Genomic DNA, 22,387 nt, shown 5'->3' with positions numbered 1-22,387 from the left:
TCCTGGAACACCCCACTTGTATTTGGAACTGCTGCTTTCAACTAAGACAATTACATGCTTTTCTGTGGCTTCATGTGAGAATGTCCCAGCCTGGAGTGTCAGCAATCCCCCAGTTCCCTGAGAGCTGGGCTGAATAACATCCAACTGGGAGAGCGGAAACTCGGAGGCAAAAGGAGTGTACTGAGGTTTGCCTCACTTGCATGACCTCCACATGCATTTTTAGTCTTCACCCCTTGTTTCATGTAGAGATGTTCCATTATTGAGGAGTAAGAAATTATCCATCTGCTGCACTATTTCTTTTTGTTTTTTAACAATGGACACCTGCTGGGGTGCTGTGGTGCCTGGTTACAGGGTGCATTTGGAGAGCGAGGAAAGGCCTATGAAGGATGAGACTTGAGTTACAGAAGGAGTCCGAGGTGTCCTCCCTCGTGTGTTCTGTGCTGGAGGTTTTACTCTGATGTTTAGCCCTGCTCGGTGTCTGCATTGCCTGTTTCCAGGAGGTACCACCTGAGCTGCCTTGCTGGTGACACAACACTGCAGGAGAGACCTGCAGGGAACACACCTCCCAGGCACCTGCCTGGCTCCTCCCTCCCTCCGCAGGGACAGATGTGTCCCTTGGCACCTTCCTCAGTGTCTGTGTGCCACGGTGCTTCTCCACGACCTCAGAAATGTCCTCTGCTGGCTGGATGGGTGTGATCCAAGGGCTGCCCCGTCTGCAGTTGCACATGGAAGGAGCCCTCGGTGCCACAGTTGTGTTCTGACAGCTCCGCAGAACCGGAGCCCTGCAGCATTCCCTGGGAGCTGGTGGGTGCTCTGGGCATGGGCAGGAGCCACAAAGAGGGAAATTTGCAAGCTGGATTTTGAGCTTTAACTGCGATTTGATTTGAATTTTTACACCCCCCAAATCTGTTTCTTAAAAATAGGCATATCTTTGGCTCTTTCATCAAAGAAGTTGATAGTAAATGAAAATGTGCAGATTCCTGTAACATTTATAGTTCAAGTTCTCCTGTCCCTTGTCTTCTGTGTTTGGAGGACCTGGTTGTACAGCTCTTTTTCTGAGCTGCTGAACTTCTTGATGCTGGAAGAAGTCTCTGTGTTCTGGGGAGCAGGAGGGTACTGGGCACGAGCTGTGCTTTTCATGAGGCTGCAGCAGCCTTGGTGCTTCAGTTTCTTCATTCTCCTGGAAAAACTCTGATTCAATTAATTAAAAAACCATTTCCACTTACCCGTATGCTGGTGGTTGTTTGTAGGACAGTGAGGCTGTGTAAGGAGGCCTCGAGTTTGTGAACTGATTTGGAAGAGTTTCTTTTATTTTTGAATACTGCCGTGGTGACCTGGTTAATTGGGAGTAATTAATGCCTAAATATATTGGTTTAACATAACAAAAGGCTGCCTGGAAAAAAAACAGGGAAGGGAAAGCAGGGCTCAAGATGAGCCACCTCTTTGCTAACACTTAAGAGTTGTTAAGGGACATCTCCAGAGCTATTAGCAGAGAAGGTTTTTAACTTGACTATTGTCATTTAGCTCCTGAGGCTTGAAACGAAGCAGCAGAGCAAAAGAACTGATCCGAAAAGGAATCAGTTGTGCAACACTTTGGTGTTGTGTGGGAAAAGTGTTTGACACCTAAGAGTCATGGGATGCCCTTGGAGAGGAAGGAGTAGAGGTAGAGTGGATTTAGGTGATGTGGAGCTGTAACCTGTATTTGCTGCCTCCTCCCCTCTCTCTTTTTGGAGTCTCACTCTTAGGACTAAAATTGAGCATGGTGCTGATTCCTGGGCTCACCTGCTCACTGGGGTGACTTGTGACTGGAGGCTTTACCCAGGAGTTAGGGCCTGGATCCTGTCAGACCTGCTCTGTAAGTGTGGCAGGGCTACACACTGCTGTGGCCTGGGACTGCTCTAAAAATGGAAAAATTGCTTAATTTTGGGAACGCAAGGAGGGCCTGGGACCTGGAGGGCCCTGTTAAGAAAGAGCTGTGTGGCCACCCCTGTAATTAGAAGAGCTCAGTCATGTCAATTAAACTGACTACATTTGCAGAGTTGTTTGGTTTATAATAGTAATTTATCTCCTTTGGCAGAGAGCAGAAGGGGAGTAAGTAGTGTGGTGAGTGCTCCACTGAGGAGGAGTAAAATCAAGCAGGCAGGGCTGTGTGAGCAGAAGCCTTTAGCTGATAACCCGTCCTGCCGAGGGCTGACTGCTCCTGCCTGGCCCTGCAGTTGAGACTGTGCAGTTACAGCTGGGCACAAGGGTAAATTAAAATAAAAATTACATGTATTTTAAAGAATAGACAAGTTTCAGGGCCTTAAGTGTGTCTGCCCTTAAGCCATCTCTGTCATTAGGGTGGCATTTGGTTGTGAGCTCCACTGATGCCGTGGCACAGTGTGCTGCTGGGGCTCTGCCACCTGCACAGAACCAGGCTGCAGGATTCACCTCTGCAAATGGCATCTGCCCCAGAGCACTGCCCTCCCGCTGATCCTGGGGGCTCGGGGCAGGGGAGCAGGGGGAGCTCTGTCTCTGGGCAGCGTTGTGTGAGCAGGAACATGGCCGAGCTGGGGGCACCTCTGGCACAGAGCTCCATCCCTATCTCCCGGGGCTGTCTGTGTCAATGAACTGAACTCAAGGCAGATTTGCTTTGTCATCCTGACTTTGGCTTTTGCCACTGTGAATTTCTCTTCAGTTTCTGGAAGCTTCTTTGTAGTTCTCTAGTGGGGAGTCCAAGAGACATCTGCACACGCAGAACGGCTCACCCTAAACAGCCCCCACCTCACAGATCACACGGTGGGAGTGGGGAGGTGGGTTTGGGAATATCTGATCACAAATGGTGGCAAATCTGTTTTTCAGCTTGTGTTGTTCTTTAGTTAGTTTTTAACTCGATGCTGCAGACGAGTGTTGTTGTTTCCCAATGGCAAAGAGCACTGAAATATGACCTCGGGAGGGGAGCGCTGGCCCCGGGCCTGTGTGCACAAATAGCCCACTACCTTCTGAAGCCTGTTTGCAGCCAAGCAAACAAACACAGTGAGGCTGCCTCACACAGAACTGCAGTAGAAATCTGCCCCTCAGAGATTTTTTTTTTTTCCTCTCAGTGTCAATAAAACCTCAGTACAACTGATTCCAGAATCATCACTCACAAGATGTTGTGGTATGTCTGAAAATGCAGTTATGTAGTACTGGATTAGGAAGTGAAAGAGCTGTGTTGCTGTCTTTTGTAGCTCCTACAATACCTTTTGCCTTGGATTGCTGTACTACAGGAAGAAATCCTAGTGCAAACTAAGCTCCAGCTCATGGTGTTAGCTGGGTGAGCGAGCAGGAGTCTCTTGGCACAGCCCTGGTGTGAGTTATGTAAATCTTGTGCAGTGTATAAGCAACAGGCGGTTGGTGACGTAAAACTGAGCATTTGTCTCTGTTTACTGGCTAATGTGACATGGCCCCTTCCTGCAGCATTTGACTGAGCTGGCGGGATTAAATAGAGCCCTGACACTCCTAAGTAGAAAACGCCTCAGGCTGAATAATGGTTTCTGTCTGGAATCCAGGGTTCTGGCCATGGCAGTGGGACCTGGTGGCTCTCGTGTCAGACCAAAGTCCACTCTGGGGGTGGCAAAGGTCTGGCTGTGGGGCTGGGGCTGCTGAATTGCTGATCGATCCCTGGGCCATGTTGTGCAGGATGTTCCTCCCATGCCTCCTTAGCAGGATGACAGGAACTCCAGTGTCTCACACAGCAATTGTCTGCTGGCACTGTGATGGTTTGGTTGCCAAACTGTGGGGCTCTTTGGGTCCTCTCCCAGTGCCCCCACCAAGGCTCTGCCCTTCTGACCCCAGCTCCAATGCAATCAGCTGCTGCACTTCAGCTCCCCTGAGTTTTCTGGGAGGAGAAAGCAGTGACACTGCTCCCATGCAGTTGGGATTTTATCCAGAATGTCCAATTTGAATGTTTTTCCCATGAACAGTGTAGGAATTGAACAGGAGGCAGTTTGCTTCACTCACTGTTTGAAGCCTCTTTCCAGCTGGCAAGCAGCCCCACAAGCCCTGTGTTTGCTCTTGCTCAGGGTCATGCTGCAAATGTTTCTCTTGCTTTCACCTTGGCTTTCTGGCTCAGACACATGATGCTCCACTGCAGTACAGACCCTCAATATGTCACTGTGCCCACACAGTGCAGCTTCTGCAGGGCTTTGGTTTAGGTGGTGGTTCTCAGTTCCTGAAGGTTTGGGGTTTGTTTTTTTTTCTATCCTGCTCAAAAAAGCAACACAGATTTCTGTAATCATGAATAAAAAGCAGTTGTTGTGCCCGTTGCGTTTGGGGAGATTTTAATCAACTCCATTCTCACAGCACCCACTCACAACATGTAAATTAGGGCCACAACCTCTCAGACATGCATAAACAGAGGAATTACATGACTTGCCAAACACTTACGTAATAACTTAATAGTATATCGTGGAACTGAGCTAAGGCTCATGAATCCTCTTCCTGCCTGACTGTTCCTCTTCTCACGTTAATTATCGTGGGTTGCAGCTACACCACAGCTCAGGAATCAATAACATTTGTAGCTTTTTGAATGTCCTTAATATATCACAGGCTTGCACTGTCGTTTGTCTTTATTCAGTGGGAACTTTTGACTCAGGTGGTTTATAAGTTCCTGTGAGTTGTGACTATCCAGAGCTGAGCAGGCACTTTAATGATGAGTAAATAGTTCCTACCTGGTGGTGTGTTTCAAAAGCAGCAGGGCCGGAGTTATTATCTGTAGCTACCCGTGCTCTTTGGCCTTGAGAGTTATCAGAAGAGCATTCTGTGTGTTTTGTTTCTCTTGTGCTCCTTTTGGACCTTCTGTACCAAAATAAAGTGAGATGTTTGGCACTTTGGAAATTAGCTCAGGAAACAAGGCTGGTGGGAAGAAACTGCCCTGTGTTTGCTTCCATATCTCTCCTCTCGGTGCCTCCTGAACTGTTCAACAAGCTTCAAAAAGAGCTGATGGGGTAGAGGTCTCCAAGATTTCCAGTGAAAATAGAAGCTGAGTAGAAAAGTGGTCTAAACCAGTATCCCTAGCAAGGAAGAATGCTGTATTTTGAGCTCTGTTATCTTGGACTACAGAATCCTTATGTGGTAGAGATCAAAGGTCTGAAAAACACACGAGCAGCAGAGCTATTATAGTCTGGGTATTTTTGCTGAAGTGTTCAGGATGACACATGTGCACCTGTGCAGAGGGCCTGACCCGCCTGTACTTCAGGTTGTAATGTGCTTTTTTCCCTTTTAGGAATCTACAAGCTGCCATCGGAGCCTACTATGATTTCGAGAGTCCAAATATCAATGTCCCCTCGATGTCCTTTGTGGAAGATGTCACCATAGGTGAAGGGGAGTCCATCCCTCCCGATACCCAGTTTACAAAGACGTGGAGGATACAGAACACAGGTGAGGCCTTTGGGCTGCAGCAGACCCCGTGCAGCGGGTGCTGGGAGTGGGGTGGCGGGTCCAGGAGGGGGATGCTGGCCCAAGGCAGGGGGCTCGTGTGCACCCACTGGGCTGGAGCCACCCTGTCCCTGAGGGAGGTCCTGCCAACCTCTGCAAGTTTCTCTTCTTGGGTTGGCACAGACATTTTGTGGCGGGATGTGCAGCTCTGTCAGGCCATCAGTCCTGTTCCTCTTGCCACCACACAAACACGCTCTAGGAAACCTGCAGACAAACGAGGCAGTGACACAAGGTCATATGGCAGCTCTCCTTTGCTTTTAATACATTTCTGGCAGAATTGCCTTTTCATGTTCCAAGAGGATGCAGGGCTGGAGAGACCACATTCCAGTTCAAAATAAGTCAAAGCAGGGGCTGGGATCCAGGAAGTGAGACTGGGCAAAGTGCATTCCCAGTGCTTGATCTGTTGGGATGCACTCAGAGAGAAAACCAAGATGCGTGGATGCAAAGGAATCCCTTGTCCTCAAGCAGTGCACTGACAGGATGTTGCACAAACATTTAAAATGTGTGCCTGAATTTAATTGCCCTGCTTGCAGTTATGTGAGGGAGAATGGTCACACACTGAGGCCTGACACTGGGAGTCATCACAAGTCAGGTTCAGCTCTCCCAGGATTTCTGCTTGGGAATAGCTGCAGTACTTGAGCTGTACAGGCTTGGACAGAATATCCAAGTATGACAGAAACTAAAACCACACTAAAAATATAAGAGTATTTCATCAGGACACATGGAGGTGTTTAAGAACACTGATTTGTAGAGACTGTGTTCTAGAGAAAGGGTTTAATATTTCGGTTTACTTTTTCTGCCTCCTTCTGTTTGACAGTACAATGGAAGGGTGACATGTGGAACTTGCTTAAACTCCAATACTGTGAAAAATCAGCAATTTTTTTATAACTGTCCCAAATACAGGTCTTACAGATCTAGTAAGTGTGGCAGGTCTTGTTTCTTCACTCTTAGTATCTCAATTTGTGTGTTATGACTGTGCCCCTGTCTTGGGCCCTTCAGACTCCTCCCTTTCTTGTCCCTCTGATGTGCTCTTTCCTGCATGCAAATTCAACCTTAACATCTCAGTTCAAGTGATGTTTCATTGTTCTTGGAATGTTTGACCTTCTGAAATCCATGGGCCTTCTAAAATGAGGGGCAGGAACTCAGCTTGGCTTGGGAGTTCCAGGCGAGGCCAGCGTTTGTTTTGGCTTCTGTGTGGGTTAAAGCCCAGCTTGTCAGGCAGTCCATCCGTGCCCTAACAGTGGTGCTGGAGGCCAGGGCTCAGTGCAGCCACACTGCCCAGGCACGTTCAGTGAAACCCAGCTTCACTTGCTGGCTGTGGCTGTGCAGTGTGGGGAGGACTGCAGCACTTGAAAACCATTTTACCGTTTAATTAAGGTACAATATCAAAGGGCTGTAATGCTTCCAGATAATATCTACTTGTTAGGCAGGTAACTGAAGCAGTGCCAAGGTTTTTAACATCTCTCCAAGAGCCCTTGATTACATGACTTGAGCTCTAGCACACGGAATACCTGAGGAATATGTCACTGGAGTGTTCTGGGTCTGACGAGAGTGACAGGCAGAGCTCAGAGATTGGCACTTTGAGGTGTGTCAGCTGGTTCTCCCGTGTGTCATTAAAAACCAATGCCCTGCTCTGGTACCTGCAGGGCGGTGCTGCCTTGTCTGCCAAAAGAGCAGTTTGTGTGGTAGAACCATTGCTGAAAAGGGCAGCAGGATTTAACAACCTGGCTTCCTCCCCACACTCTACCTCCAGCTGCTGCTGGCTCTGCAGGACACTCACTGCAATTTGTCATCTCCTGAGAGTGTCCTGAAATAGAATGACATAATCATAATTTCATTTTATAGGGCTTATCAGTTGCAGCATTCCAGGCACCTTGCAAGCCTAAAACCATTAAACCTGATAAAAATCACATAAATTATTTAATCTAAACTGTGTTGCTGGGCTGCCAACCTCTGCAGATGAGACTTCGTGCTCAAGTGCCCCACACCCCAGGCTGAGGTCAGCCAGGCACCCAGATCCTCTTTCAGAGCCCTCCTCTCTCAGCACCTTTCCAGCTGGTACCTCCCTCATGCTGAACATCCCGCTGTACTCATGCACATCCTGCTTTCCTGAGAGGCTGTGAATTCCACAGACAAGGGCTTGACAAGAAAACCAGTCCCTACCGTGTCTTCACTGAAGTATCCACAGGGATTAAATTAGCAGGCAAGCTGTTGCAAGGGATACTCCTTGGGGTAACCTGAGGTCAGAACAGGCTCTGCTGTGCTCACCCTGGACCACACGGAGCAGTTCCAAGCTCTGTGGTGGTTCAGGCTTTCCATGGCCATTTCTGTCAACCCCAACCAAGCAGGAGATATTCTCAAAGTTGTTGTCTTAGTCAGGTCATGTGACTGGGAAAGAAGCAAAAGAAAATTCTGCTAAACTGATTTTTCATGAGTCTCAGAAACACTTCTTCTTTCTGTCTGCCCCAACACTTGTTATCTTTGGTGGCTGTACCTGCACTCAGGAACTGTTTTCTATCTCTCTGATTGCCAGATCATGCTGTCAGTCCAGTGTCTGCAGTCTAAACATGGATCTCCACAGATAAATCATATGTTCACAACCCTTCCCACCTTTGCACAAGGCTGAGAAAAGTGTTGGTGCAAGGAGGGAAATAAATCCATTTAGGAAATAGTGCTGGCACTTCAGCTGTAGCTCAAAGTAGGAGTTCCTCCTGAGACTGCTAGCAGGCTTAGAAGGGAAGGAATCCCTGAAAGGAAGTGTTGCCAACACTTTGGATCAAGAACAGGTATTTGATGTGGTGTGACTCAGGAGCTGCATGCAGGGAAGCAGAAATGGAGGACACACACAAAGACCCCCTGGTGCTGCTCTTGTCACTGCCTCTGGAGAAAGGGACCTGTGTGTCAGTTATGTTGATTTTTTTTTATTATTTTTTTTTTGCAGCAGTTACACTGGGACTTGGAGAATTTTCCTGTGTAACGAAGACCTAGAAATTAGTCAAATAGCAATATCATTTGTTCTGCTGGTCCCTAAATACACCAGTTAAGCCTAGTCCGAAAACTCTATTTATTCTTCCTCAGCATCCACTGCTCCTGTGTCCTGTTGGTTTCCTTTGACTGCCTGACAGTTCCCAGCTGTTGTAACGAGCGCGTTTCATCCCGTCTTACACAAGCAGACAAAGCTTTTCCTGGTGCACTGTCAGTAATTCCCTCTCCTGTCTAATCCCAGGGACAGAGGCGTGGCCCCCAGGGGTTTGCCTGAAGTACGTTGGGGGTGACCAGTTTGGGCACGTGAACATGGTGATGGTGAGGTCCCTGGAGCCGCAGGAGATGGCCGATGTCAGCGTGCAGATGTGCAGCCCCAGCACTGCCGGCATGTACCAGGGGCAGTGGCGGATGTGCACTGCCACGGGACTCTACTACGGAGGTGAGTGGGCCCTTTCCAGCACTCCAGGCTCTCCCTGGCATTCCCACTGCAGACAGCAGGGACACCACTGGCCCCTGCACCGAGCTCTGATAACAGAGCAGGAGGGCAGAGCTCTGCCAGCCCGGCCTAAATATAGAACATGGAATGCAGGAAAACATCAAGGGAGCTGCTCTGTTGTCTTGGTCAGCACAGGACTGTTTTCTAAACACTGGAACGAATTACAGGTTACACAAAACTCTGGAAAACAAAGGGACTTGCACAGCTCTCCTGGAGACTCTTTCCCAGTTGATCCTTGTTTGATTCTTTCCCAGTTTGCCAGTGCTGAACACCATGAACTGCATAGGAGCATAAAATCTGTTACTGGTGAAAGCCTCCTGTGAGAAGCAAATGTCCAGGTTTTAATGCAGTGATTTAGTGCATCCCCTGCAAGCCATTTCTCTGTTTAAAGAACACATTTTGCTGTTTTGCCTCAGCCTGGGCCTCCAACGTCTGCCTTTGGTGCAGCCTTCCAGCCCTTTTCTGCCAGCTTTAGTTTACACTGAGAACATCTTTGTGTCTCTGTCGGCAGTTTGGAGCATCCCAAGTTTCAGAGTTTGAGCGAGAGGTGTTGGCACTTGGAGGCACAAATACCAGTGCCCAGAGGGAGGGGGCTGCTGGCAGCGCTGGCACTGCTGCACCTCCTCGGTGCAGAGGAGGGGAGGGATGGCGTGTGCTCACAAAGCCGAGGCGTTCCCGGGTTCCCGAGTGCCCCGGACCGTGGGAGATGTCCCTGCATAGCCTGAAGAGGAGTGAACCCCTTTGGCCGCCGAGCTCCGAGTCCGAGGGGCTCTTCCCCTGCAGCCGAGCTCGTGGCTTTGGTGCCGGCGGCCCGAGGGCCGGGACCACCGCGACACGGACACGGGGACACGGGGACACCGCGACACGGGGACACGGACACGGGGCGTGCGGGGCCGCGCGCGGGCGGCAGAGGGCGCTGCGGGGCCGCTCCGCTGCGACCGCACCGGCACTGGGGTGTGCGGGGGGGCACTGGGCTGTACTGGGCTGTACTGGGGGCACTGGGCTGTACTGGGCTGTGCGGGGGGGCACTGGGCTGTACTGGGCTGTGCGGGGGGGCACTGGGCTGTACTGGGCTGTGCGGGGGGGCACTGGGCTGTACTGGGCTGTACTGGGGGGCCCCCGCCCTGGCAGGATGCCAGGCTCCCTAAGCAAATCGTGTGTCCCTAAGGTACAATCCCACCGTCCTTAATTCGCTCCTAAAATTCAAACTGCTGAGCCTGCTAAACTGAGGGCACTGGAACCAGTATTGCTGAGGGTTCATAAAAATGTGCTTTAAACTATTGGTCTTTTTCTTGCTGGTGTAAAGGATTGAATTCATGTTCTGTTTTGCTCCTTCTGCCCCTTCTTCATAAACTCCGATGTAAGTGACAGCCCAAATGTGTCTCTTTTTCCACAGATGTCATCTGGGTGATCCTCAGTGTGGAAGTTGGAGGACTTCTGGGTGTCACACAGCAGCTGTCATCCTTTGAAACAGAGTTCAACACGCAGCCACATCGCAAGGTAGAAGGAAACTTTAACCCGTTCGCCTCTCCACAGAAGAACAGGCAACCAGATGAAAACAACCTAAAAGACCCTGGGGGTTCCGAGCTAGGCACAATCAGCAAAAACACATGGGGGCCTGCTCCTGACCAAATCGAACAAGATCAGAATGGACTGTCACAAAACTCTGTAAATCTCTCCCCCAGCAGTCACTCGAACAACTTGTCGGTAGTGACGTACAGTAAGGTAGGTGCCCTGGGTGAGCAGGAGAACGGGTAGGGGAGGAGCCAGGCAGGTGTGTGATTGCTCTTCCTTCCAAACTGCAAAGCCCTTTCCTTCTGCTTCTGCCAGACCTGCTAAGGAAGGTTCTGAATTTGACTGTCTGACTCTGCCAACTCCTCATGTTATATTAAAATATTTTTGCCTCTGATAGACTCTACCAGATCCATCTTTTTGTTTTCACTTCAAGTCCTTCTTTAAATTTATATAACCTTGTTTGGCTGCTGTAACTGCAAGTGGCTGGAGCCTGCTCTGGTCGCGTGTGCAAATAAGTCAAAATATCTCTCTAGATGTGTCCTGAGTTTGACATAATTTCGAACAGAGAACAAATATCCACACCCCCAAACTTCAGATTAACCGGATAACTTCTTTTTAGCTGATGTGGGGGAGAGCTCACCATTTGATCCCAGAAGCTGCCTGTCAGGAACAGTCAATCAAAGGACTGTTCCTGTCTATGTTCTTGTCTTGTTTATAATTGTAGGTGACTTTTAAATTATCTTTACTTTAAATCTCTCTCAAAAGCTTGCTTGGTGGATGCTATATGAGTCTGAGTGATATTTTGACTGTTTTTATTTGCTTGTGTGTGAAAAATTAATTGCAGGATTATTTACAATTCAGAATCCACCTGTTAATGCAGCAGTATGTGTAGGTGTGTACTGTCGTATGTCAAACTAGTTTGATTTTTAAAATCCTTTAAAAATGCTTTACTGTACTTTGAGCAGGCTGTGTAGGACAATAACACTTGGTTGCTGAATGACTTAATAAAGCCCTACTGTTAGTTCACCTACAGCACTTTAGTTCCTCCCTGGATGACCTGCCTGTCCTCTGCCAGTGGACCATGTTTTAGTGACCTTTGCACCAGGGCTGTGCACTTTTTACGGCCGGGTGAGCTGTGTGCCAACCTGCCACCCTCTTGTGCTCTGCTCCCAACCACCATGGCTGGGCTGGCTCCTGCTGAGAGGCTCTGCTCCCTGGCAGTGAAGTGATGGCTTGGGAATGATTCTGCTGTCAGTGGAACACCCCCTGAATTAGCAGTGCTGCGTGTGGGGCCTGGTGCTCCCCGGGGGCCGGGCTGGGCTGGCTGAGAATGTGGGGGTGAGGAACCAGAGCCCCTGGGAGGTGCAGCTGTGCTGGGGGAGAGAGACCAACAGGAGAGTGAAGCACCACCTGGGAGGTGCCACTAGATTGAGGTGAGCTGGTTACCTGGTAACCAGGAGCTCAGGATCCTTGCTCTGGCGAGACTTGGGCAGTCAGAATCTAACCCCACACGGAGGGCAGGTGACCTTTCCTCCCCTTTTTTGTTGTTTTGTTTGGGGATTGTTTTTTGTTTGTTTCTTTTTGTATTTACAGAATATTCTTGGGTGGATTTGAGGTGGATTATCCAAGATTAAAGCAGATGTTTTGTTTGCTTGTTTCAGAAGGGATAATTTTATGGTCCTTTTTGCTTGGGTCCATGTGAAAGTTCATTGATTTTCACAGGTTTTTTGTCTCTGCTGCAGTGTTTCTGTTTGTGACATAGTAAAACAAGGTAGCTTCTCCTCTGGAGGCCATTCAGGTAGGTCTGAAGATCAGAGTCCTGTTTCAGCCTTGCCCATCCTGCTCAGAGCAAGAAGCTTTCTGCCACTGATCCAATATTCATATTAATACAGTTCTGGTTCTGTAGTCAACAACTTTGAGGGAGTTGGACATCCCAGACATTTATTTCTCTTGGGCAGGACCTGTGATATTTTTGTCCCCGTTCACGTACCCAGGGAATGAGGGAATCCCTGGTCGTATTTGAGGGGCTGTTTGGTGAGATGTGGCAAAGGGGATGGGTAAGGTCTGGTCAGGTGTTCAGAAGGGCCTGTGTTGTGTAGTTAGAAGTAAAATAAGCCCTTAGATATTTCTCAGATCACTGTGGAGGATTCCTCTGCTGAGAGGCTGTTGGGGAACCCAGTCATGCAGTGCACAAGACCATGAAATCTTAAGATGAGCAGTTTCTGGCATCTGCAGCTGTAAAACATGCTCGAAGTTGTCGGAATTAGTTCTCCCCCTGGTGCACTGAGCAGGTGTGGCTTGTCCTCTGAAATTCCCTGTTGGAGTCGGGATCGTGGTGATGCTGATGTGCCATCTGCTGCTGGGTTAGACAAGTACAGCAGCATTTCACACCTGGGAACATTCAAAATGCTTTGGTTCAGCAGCAGAGGTGTGGGTGCTCTGCTCAGTGGGACAAACTTTCCTAGGGAAAAACAAACAAAACCATATACAGAATTCCCTATAAGTGGATGAGATGTGGGTGGTTGAAACAAACGGTGCCCTTTATTCCTGCTGTGGTGAGCACCTGCCTGGCCCCCCTGCCTGCCTTCCACATGCACTGTGGGGAGGCTGCAGGCCAGGGCCTCTCTGGGCTTTGCTTGAAGCATGTTGTTGTTGTTAAATCTATTCCCAGTGGGGTTTTTGCATGTTCTTAGATGTAAAGATGTGCTTAAGTGCAGGATAGGATGCTTCTCTCAGGGTAGGGATGAGCTGCACTGGATCCCAGATATCCCCATGCACGGGTGTTTTATTCTCTGGCAGTCGCTTTCTCTGGATTCTCCACAGAGCTGAGGCTGATACAGCTTCCTCCTATTTACTCCTTCTGTCTCATAGCAACCCTGCACAGTCACTGGTGCTCTCTTGTGACTGGCTTTTCCATTAAAAGCCCAAGATCCAGTCTTACAGTGCCTGAGAATTAGTTGAATTGCTTAACTGAGGGAAGAAACGTACGGGTTTCCATGTCTGTATAGATCAGAAGTGAATAGCCATATCCTGACATTTAGATTGTACTTATCTCTATATAAAATCCATAGATCTGTATCTAAATCTGGTGCCCAATTGAATTGAGGAGTTACTGCTCTCTGTGCCATGCAGAAAACTGCACATGGAAGTTGTGATTCTGCAAAGATTTGACTAGACAGGACACTGGGCATTGTCTCTACCACAGCAAATGGTGCCTGGCTGCCCTGATCCTGACTTGTGTTGCTCTTCAAACCCCAATGAAATAGAAACATATTGGAGATCAAAGCATTAAAATCTGAACTCCTTTTTTCCTGCTGTGTTTATGCTCCCCATCTCCCTCCATTCTGTGTGGAGCTGAGCTCTAATCCGTGCTACTTGGCAGCTTTCTGTACATAAGGGGAAACCAACCCTGTGTTCTTGGAGCCTTTAACTGGCTTCCCCTCCCTGTGCTTAAACATTACTGTGGCTTCTAGAGGCTTATCCCAAACCAGGACCTCCAATTTGCAGATTTTTGGAGTACCTGTGTAAACTTTAAGACAGATTTTTTTTCAGTGGAAACTGGTCATCCAGCTGTCTTTGTGGGTGAGGACAATGCCCCATAAATGTTTGCATCCATGGAGGAGAGCAGCTCCTTCCCTCGTGGCATGTGGGCTCCACACTGGGCTGGTCACCCTGTGGCTCCATTCATTTGGACACAGTGGGGGAATACTGGACTCGGAGCTGCCCTGGCTGCACCTGCAGCCTGGGCTGTGGTGCCACGAGCTGGTTTGCTTCTCTGGTGAGAGACTGGCGTGTTTGGGTGCTGCCTGTCAGCTCATCCATGATACCCAGCTGTCTGCGTGCTTCCAGACTGTGGGAAGTGCCAAACAGTCTGATTTTAGCTAAACTTTGCTCCATTGCAGCCCAGCAGCACATCAGTGAGCTACCTGAGCCCTGTCACCTCCTCACCTGTGGGCACCTGAACCAGCCCTGCCTGTGCCTGCTCTGACAGGGTTCTGAACTTCCCGGTGGTCTCCCTGCCACGCCATGTTTGCACGGCATGCATGGAATAAAACTCGAGTGCTGGATGCTTTGTGCTCTTTTGTGCTGCTTTACGTAGGTGAGCTGAGAGCAGCGGGGCAGGAGTGGCCTGAGGGGCTGGGGCTGGGCAGCGTGGGCTGTGCCACTGTCAGTGTACTCTGGGAGACTCCTGTATCGCTGTGCATCCACCTCCTTCCCTGGAAGTGTACCTGCATTGGTGGTGACTCACTCACAGAGGTGAAATAAAGAGCTGTCTGAAAGCCTGTGTGTGATGGTTTATGAAAGATTCACTAAAGCCTCACTTTGTTCCCAGCACAGGTGACTCCATTTACAGAGCTCAGTATTCACAAAGGCTTTAACTCCCCAAAACATCTCACCTCCCTTCTAGGCGCACAAATCAAATGAGAATTTATGCCAGGAGTTGCCGTGCAGAGTCTTTTCTTGGAAAATCATGGTCCTGTGTTCTCACACACTGGTCTGTGTGAAGAGCCTCGTGCTCCCACCAGCAAGTGAGCAATTACTTCTGGGGAACATTCTGGAAGAACTGAAAGTGAGTTTGCAAAGCTGCAGCTGAGTTTCTCATAAAGACAGTGATCCCACTTGGAGAATAGACGGGAATGCACCAAAAATAGTGGGAATAATCCTTCCATTGAAACAACTTGGAAAAACTGCAATTGTCTGCAGAATTATTTTTGCATGTTTGTTATGTAAAATGCTGCATAGAGGGGATAATTAGTCTTGAAAATGTCATACCAGGGTTTGGTATTTACATTGCAGCAGTAACTGAAGTTTTCTGGTATCAAACCCTTACGCTGTGCACAGTGAATGAATGTGGGACACTGGCTCTGCAGAGCCTGGGCCTGGCTGAGCAGGGGACAGAGTGTGTCGGGGAGGGGGAGCTGCCTGCTCAGGGTCTGTGCTAAACCAGCTCACACTTGGCTTAAAGAGGCACAAGTGGTGTTTGATTTTGCGTGTTCTCATGTGCATAATGAGTCTCGGGTAGGTGAAGTGCTGTGAAGAGTGGCAATCCCCAGAGAAAACGTTTGGGGCTTTTTCCTGGTGAAATTCCTTGTGTCAGGAGGAGCTGAGCGTGGTCTCGAATTCTGGGACTGCTCCTGGCACTGCCCAAGGAGCTCATTCCAGGGTGCTGGGTGTTCAGTGCAGTGGGGCAGAGCTGTACATACTGAGGAATCTGCCACACTGACTGGGTTTAATTGACACATGATTAGATAATTGTGTAGCTTTGAATTACATGCTACAGGAACCAGTATCTGAAGATCCAGAGGGTTCCCCTGCAGATAGGGTTCACAGCCTCTTCACGAGGTCCCTCCATCCAAAACCAGTAAGGAGCTGCTCTGCTGGGCTGGACTGAGGGCTGGTGACTGGCACTTGTGTGCACTGCATGGGGAGCAGGGCCTTGTGGCCTCCCCAGGTTAAAGCAAGGAGGTTTTGCCTGTAACATCCCATGTGGGGTAACATAGGGTGGGTAACATGGGTGAGGTGCACCCTGGGTGTTCCTGGCAGAGGGGCAGGTGATGGTTAAACTCCTCCCAAGTGCTCACCAGGCAGTGCCTCAAACAAAACCTTGTGTACAGGTAGCTCAAAGATGAAGCAAATTCTGGCAAATGTGTCTGTACAGGAAATCAGCAGCAAATCCTGTGTTCCTTCTGCAGAGCAGTAAGTACAATGGCTTAATCCCTGTGAGGTGAGACTGCTTGGGATCCTGCTCCTATGTTGCTTTCCTTCTGTGTCCTTTTCTTGTGCAATTGTTCACACCATCTTTAATGTTTCTCTCCTGCTCCTCCCCTTCCCCCTATTTCTGTGACTATTTTTCAGAAGTGTTGGGTAGCTCAGCCTGGATTTTGTTGGGAGTGTCTCCTTCCTGAGGTGAACTGTCATACTGGAATCTGCTGGCTGTTCTCTTTTGAAAAGCTTTACAAACTGGGACTGCAGCATATTCCTGGGGTAGAAGCGTGTTTGTTTTTCCATCACTTGCATGTATTTCTGTCTGCAAACAGCAATTTCCACATTCTCAGTCTTTCATACTTCCCACACAGTTCAGGAGATGTCCTGGTTAATTGTCTGCTTGTCCTCCTCTTTGTTGAATTCTGAGAGCTGCTTCACTTTACCACTCACTTGTATTTAGCACCTGATATATCCTGAAGAATGAACTTTTTCTCTCCAGCTGTAGCAAGATCACAGGCTGCTCATGGTGCTTCCTCCCTGGTGCAGCTCTGCAGCAGAGCTCTCCAGCCTGGGCTTTGCTGGGGACATTGACTTTTTTTGTATGATCCGTGTTCAGACTCGTGGCTCCACGGCCCTGGCTCCTGCAGTGAGGGGGTTATGGAGTTGTAGGAGAACATGCAGAGAAAGGGGTTTCCCTTGAAACTTGCCCTGCTAAAGGCAAGGTGGTGAGAACTGCGGTCAGAGCTTCGTGTACAGTCTGAGCAGGAATGGCTTTGGCTCTCTGGGCTCTCAGCTGCCCTGCTGTGCTGGGAAGAGCTGGACTGTGTTTAGAAGCATTTGCATAATGGTTTACTGACTCTGATGATGGGATATAACGAGCTTTTCTCCCTCCTCTGCCTCCTGACCACAGTGTGTGTCAGGTCTTACAGGAGGGTTTCAGGAGGGGATTTACCTTCATCGCTGACAAACTTCATCTTCCTGTGAACTGGGGGATATCTCATGCTGCCTGTGGTTCTTTCTTTTGCTTCCTGATGAAACCCCAGATAGCTGATCCAAACAATAGAAGTTACAAAAGGAGTTCACGTTAATTTGAGACCCGTGACTAGATCTGACATTTTAGGTGACTCACTTCAGGATGTAAAGGAGGGAAATGGATTCTGTAGGAAGCATTTTGGGGTTTTGGCAAATGCTGTGGTTGATTTCGCTGAAGGCAAATGTGTATTGTTACCTTGAGAGAGCACAAATAGCAGTTGTGGGATCGTGGGTTTCCAAATCTTCACTTTTTTTCTGAAATAGCCTCTTACCCAGTTCCAGCCCTGTAACTGCTGTGGTCTCTGGGACAGACTGGGGAGGCCGCAGGGGCTGGGCCTGCAGGTGTTGTAGCATCTGTAGGGGATTCTGGTGTAGAAAACACTGGTTATTTTGTGGCCTTGGCCTAAAACACACCTGAGAGAGGTAAGTGATGGCATTTGCCCTCTCTGGGGAAACCAGCCCTGGAAGGTGCAGTTCAGGAGTGTCTGTGAGGCTGGACAGGCACAGGCACGGTGGGGGAGAGGGGCTGCTTTTGGGGGAAAGCCCTGGGCTGGGCTGGGCAGGATTTGGAGGTGAGCACTGAGTGCTCTGTTTGTTGCCTGTTGAATTGATTATGTCTCCAACTTTCTTTCAGGGTTTCCACGGTCCTTATCCCTTCGGACAGTCTTAAAACACAAAAACACAAAACGGGTATCGACAAGAGGAGAATTTAAGAAAAAACTGACTTTTGGGGGAAGGGAGGGGGTTCATGTGGCAGACAGACACAGCGTGGACCCCCCTTCTCTGCCTCCGTGTTCTGGATAAAGAAGAAAAAAACAAAAACCCAGTAACTTAAGACTAGATGTTTCCAGAGGAAAATCCAAAACCTGAGTATGCATGTGTGACTGCTGGATTTCAGAGTGGTGTAAATGCTATGAGGAAGAAGAGACACCAACACTATGGGTTTTTAGAAATCATCCTCACGCGTAATTAGGTAGCTTAAAAAGAAGTTTAAAAATGAAAATTTAAAAGCCATCTTTAAAAAAGAATATTTTGCCTACAGAGCGGTTGTAGTTTGAGCAAATGTTTAATTTCTGTTTGTTTCTTGTTGATATTTTTTATCCTAAGGGACAGCGTGCATTTTCCTGGAATGTCCTGGTTTGCTGGCCCGGCGCCCGCTGGGGTTTGTGCAGGGGCTGCTCCTGTCAGACCTTTTTAATGCCAGGTCGGGTCTGCCCCCAGCACTGTGTTTTTAATGGCATCTGCTGGTTTTAGTTACCGACTTTTTAATCTTTTAAGTCTTCTTTTCCTTTTGGTTTGGGTGTTGCTGTTAGTTGTCCTGCGTGTTGTTGGGAACCGCGCTGAGGCCAGGTCTTGGTATCAGAGTTGGAAATGGAGACTCTGGGACTTCTGGGGTGATGTGGAGGCCTTGTTTCCCTTCCCCTGGTATGTGAGGTACACAAATACACACCCATGTTAATAAGAATCCAATTTATTCAGGTTCCCAAGCTGTCCTGTGTGGTTAGCAGTTTAAAATCTCTTTTTGTTCACTCTCGATGTGCAGTAGCTGTGCCCAGAACCACCACACAAGCGCCGTGTGCCAGGGGGAGTCTCTGTAGCTGTAATTCACCTGGTGGTAGTTGCAAAGCTTTACAGACACCCTGTCCTTTCCGTTTGGGGTCTCCTCTCTCTCTTACAGAGCATAAGTTTGCATTTGTTTCTCCTGTGCTGAGGTGTGAGCTTAGAGGCTGATCCCAATGTTCTGGAGCTCAGAGCAGGAGTTGGCAGCACCACCTGGGTCCTTCTGTCGCCTCATCTTCATCTGCCTTTGTTGACTGGGCTCTCTAGGACTTGTCTTAGGGGAGGGATCATAAAAGATTTGGGTAGCTCTGCTGTTCCTCCAGTGTGTTTTCCTCCAGTTCTGGATTGGGAAGTGTGGTGTGAGGGGAGGGAGCTCGGCCTCAAGCTGTGGAGGGTTTATTGTGAAGTGCTGTCCCACAGACCCTGCTGAGGACTGTCCTGCCCAATAAACCAGGCTGGAACAGCCATCTGCCAAAGATACAGGAATATGCAAAGCTCCCACTACCTTCTTCCAGATCTTTCCACTGAAAGTTTTTCCCAGTGTTGGAGTTGCAGGTTCAGCTCTGCCCTCACTGCTCTTCTTGGCTGTTTGTGTTTTAGAGGTTGGTTTTGAATGGGGGAATCCTTCATTGCAGCTGCCAAGTACCATTACCTGAATGCATATGGATGGACCTTGTGGGGACAGTGGGAGTTCCTTGTGTCCAACAGAGGAAGAATTGAGTGATGGATGTTGTTATGTTTCACAGGTTCAGTTGTTAAAGATCACCGTTACCTGAAATCTCCCTTCTCCCACCTGCCAGAAATCTGTTTGCTGGGAGAAACAAGTGTAATATAAAAAATTACCTGCATAGAAGTGGCACTTCAGGATTTGGGCTGCCTGACACTTGCTCTTGCAGTCTGGTGGGCACCTGGCTCTGCCCTGGCAGCTGCTGGAGCTGGGGGAGTGTCGGGGTCGGAGTGAACCCGCGGAAGGCGCTGCACTGCTCTGTGTGCTTGGGTTTCGTCCTGTAACAACATTTTGCCTTGGGTTAGTTACCCCCCTGAGCAGTGATCTGGGGAATGATCTGCAGCCTCATAGTGTGGTGTGGGCAGGTAGAGTCTTTCCTCACTCCCTCCTTTCCTCCCAGATGCCTCGTGTGAGCCCCTCTGAGGGAATGAACATCCCTGCCCATCACACCTCCTGCGGCACTGCTGCTCCCCATCTGAGGGCACTGAACCCCTGAAGGCTGTGGTTGGATCAAGTGAGGAGGTGATTCCCTGTCTGTATTGGCTCCTTGTGTCAGCTGCATAGTGGAAGGGAGGGGAAACCAAGATCTGAGTCTGTGAGTTAGAGCTGGTACTGTGACCTTTGCCTGGTGGAGGCACATGGGAGACCCTTGGATACCCCGCACTGACTTTCTGCTCCCAGACACGTGTGCTTCTCCCATGTCCCGTGGCTGCCACACTCGTGTTCCTGTGCTCCTCCTAAGGCTGAATTTCCCTTGTCTTGAAAAAACCAAACCTGCATGCACCCCATGCATTCTGCACAGGCTGTTTCTCTGCCTCTTGCGTGTTTGCAGTCCATGGTGTCCTGGGGACAAGGGTCACATGCTCCAGGGTGTGAGGAAAGGCAGGGCCAGAGCCTGCTTGCTCTGAGATCTGCAGCTCTTGCTGCTCCCATCCCACTCTGGCATTTGCTGAGGGATCCATGAAGCACTGGCCTGTTGGGGTCGGGGTTGTGGCCCTGGCTGTGGCAGTGGAAGGATGTTTCAGTCAGGGGTTGCTCTACCTCTGGGTTTTTCCTAGAGTGAAAATTGTTTCACTGAGGCCAAAGGTGGTTTTATCTCCTGGTTCCTTGGAGCTTTGTGGTGCAGCCAGACCTCAGATTGCTCATACTTTCAGGTGTCCAGTTTTTAAATGAGGATTTAAGATAAATTTGGCAAAGCTCTGTCCAGGTGACCTTGGCACACTGAGGTTGTATAGGTTCCCATAGGGAAAAGGATAATACAGAACATCTCTGATGGCCTCTGAGGGGGTCCCTGTGGCAAGTGAGAGCCACTTGGGCCCCTGTCACTGACACAACTCAAGCAGTGGCACTTCTCAGCCTTGGCAAACTGGAGCAGGATGTGCCTGGGACTGGCCCCGAACTGGCAGTGCCGTGGGAGGGGGTGAGGGAGTGGGAATCTGCTGCCCACACGTGGGGAGTGTGGGATTGGGGCCCCACCAGGGTTTGGGAGCTGGGCAGAGCCGTGGGTTGGAGCAGTGGGGTGGGTGGGAAATGCACGCTGTCCCACGTCTGGGTTCTGTTGTGTTTCAGTTTTTCCGTGTGTGAGTGCGTGGGTGGTTCCCAGCCTGTCTGTGCTCGCCGGGGCAGTGCATGTGTAGCACGGGATGGTGTGTTGCCTCTCTGAGTCTGGGAGAAGTCCTATGATAGCACATTGGGGTGAAAATAAAGGAAGCTTTTTCCTTAATGTATAAATGAATATTTGTATGATTAAATTAACACAGAAAAAATGCTCTGTAGCTGTTGAGAGTTTTATTGAAGCTACAAAACTTCTGAGTCTGTCACCTTGTAGTTAAATGTACCCAGTTTGCTCCATCCCCAGACACTGAGCGTCCTTAAACCCATCTCCAACCCTGATTTACCCCAAATCACTGTGAAACCAAACCAGATTCGGTGCATACTGAGGTTATCAGACCATCTGTCCAGCCCTCAGGTGGGGGTGAGGGTGAGAAGAGGCTGTGGGGGTGGTTGTGAGGTGGGTAGAGTTGGGAGGGGGCTCCTACAGCTTCTGATCAGGGGGAGGATCCCCCTGGGGCTGCAGCAGGTGCCAGCATGGCCCCTTCACCAACCTGGCCATGGATTCCCTCGTGACAAGGTCAGGTCACTTCTCCACGACAATTCCTGAGGAGGAGTGGGATGGTTTCAGTGATCTCCACACGAAGTGATGCTGCAGATGTGGCCCCAGATGCTCCTTGCGTGGCTGATCTGCATCCCAGCCCTTCCCTCAGCCCTTCCCTCGGCCCCTCCCTCGGAGCCTGCTGTGTGATGCTTCACACTTCAAACGGCCCAGACTAGAGGGATCAGACCTGCTGGCTCCTGAATCGCTCGGGAAGGCAGGAGAGGGAGGGAGGAAGGAAGTTTGGATCTGTTTTTTCTGTTCTCACAATCCCTAAGGGAACACCTGGTGCTCCTGTATGTCAGCATGGGGGCATGTGAAGGTCTCGCTCTGCTGGGCATCCCACATGGTCATTTCAGGTGGATCCAAGTTCCCAGGTAAAGCTTTGCTGCTCAGGGCACTCAGCCCAGGAATTGCCTGGTTGAATTGTGCCGTGGAGCAGCTCAGCTGAGGCCAGTCCTTTGCTTACCTGGGAGTTTGTTACTAATCCCTGCGAGAAACCTCAATCTGTGTGTTCTGGGTTTGCTTTTACCATTTGAATAAATGCCTGGAGCTTTCATGTGGCATTAAGCTTGACTGAAAGCCTGACTGGGAAAGACATCCTGCTACCTGTGCCTGTGGGTGTTTGTTTTGTGCCCTGAGCAGAACGCGCCCCTCGAGCTCTGGGTGCTCGTGGGCGTCCCCAGGTCGCTGTGTTTGGGCAGGGGAGGATTGCCCGCCCCTGCTGCTGCCCAGCTTTGCATTTGCTCCGTGTTTG

The 22,387-nt window shown here is 49.6% G+C and overlaps 1 protein-coding gene across 1 annotated transcript in view; it reads left to right on the top strand.

Moving 5' to 3' along the window:
• CUNH6orf106 (chromosome unknown C6orf106 homolog) overlaps positions 1–21,237 on the top strand; it is a 28,369-nt gene extending 7,132 nt beyond the window's left edge. The window contains exons 3-6 of the mRNA XM_027659648.1: positions 5,246–5,400; positions 8,684–8,881; positions 10,335–10,663; positions 17,826–21,237. Of these exons, the coding sequence (XP_027515449.1) occupies positions 5,246–5,400; positions 8,684–8,881; positions 10,335–10,663; positions 17,826–17,861 (718 nt within the window). The 3' untranslated portion in view covers positions 17,862–21,237. The remainder of the gene's footprint in view (positions 1–5,245; positions 5,401–8,683; positions 8,882–10,334; positions 10,664–17,825) is intronic.
• The last annotated feature ends 1,150 nt before the right edge of the window (positions 21,238–22,387 follow it).

Source organism: Corapipo altera, unplaced genomic scaffold, assembly GCF_003945725.1.
Source record: "Corapipo altera isolate COAL_440 unplaced genomic scaffold, ASM394572v1 77b, whole genome shotgun sequence".
Lineage (NCBI taxonomy): Eukaryota > Metazoa > Chordata > Aves > Passeriformes > Pipridae > Corapipo > Corapipo altera.
This window is presented reverse-complemented; position numbering and strand designations above follow the sequence as displayed.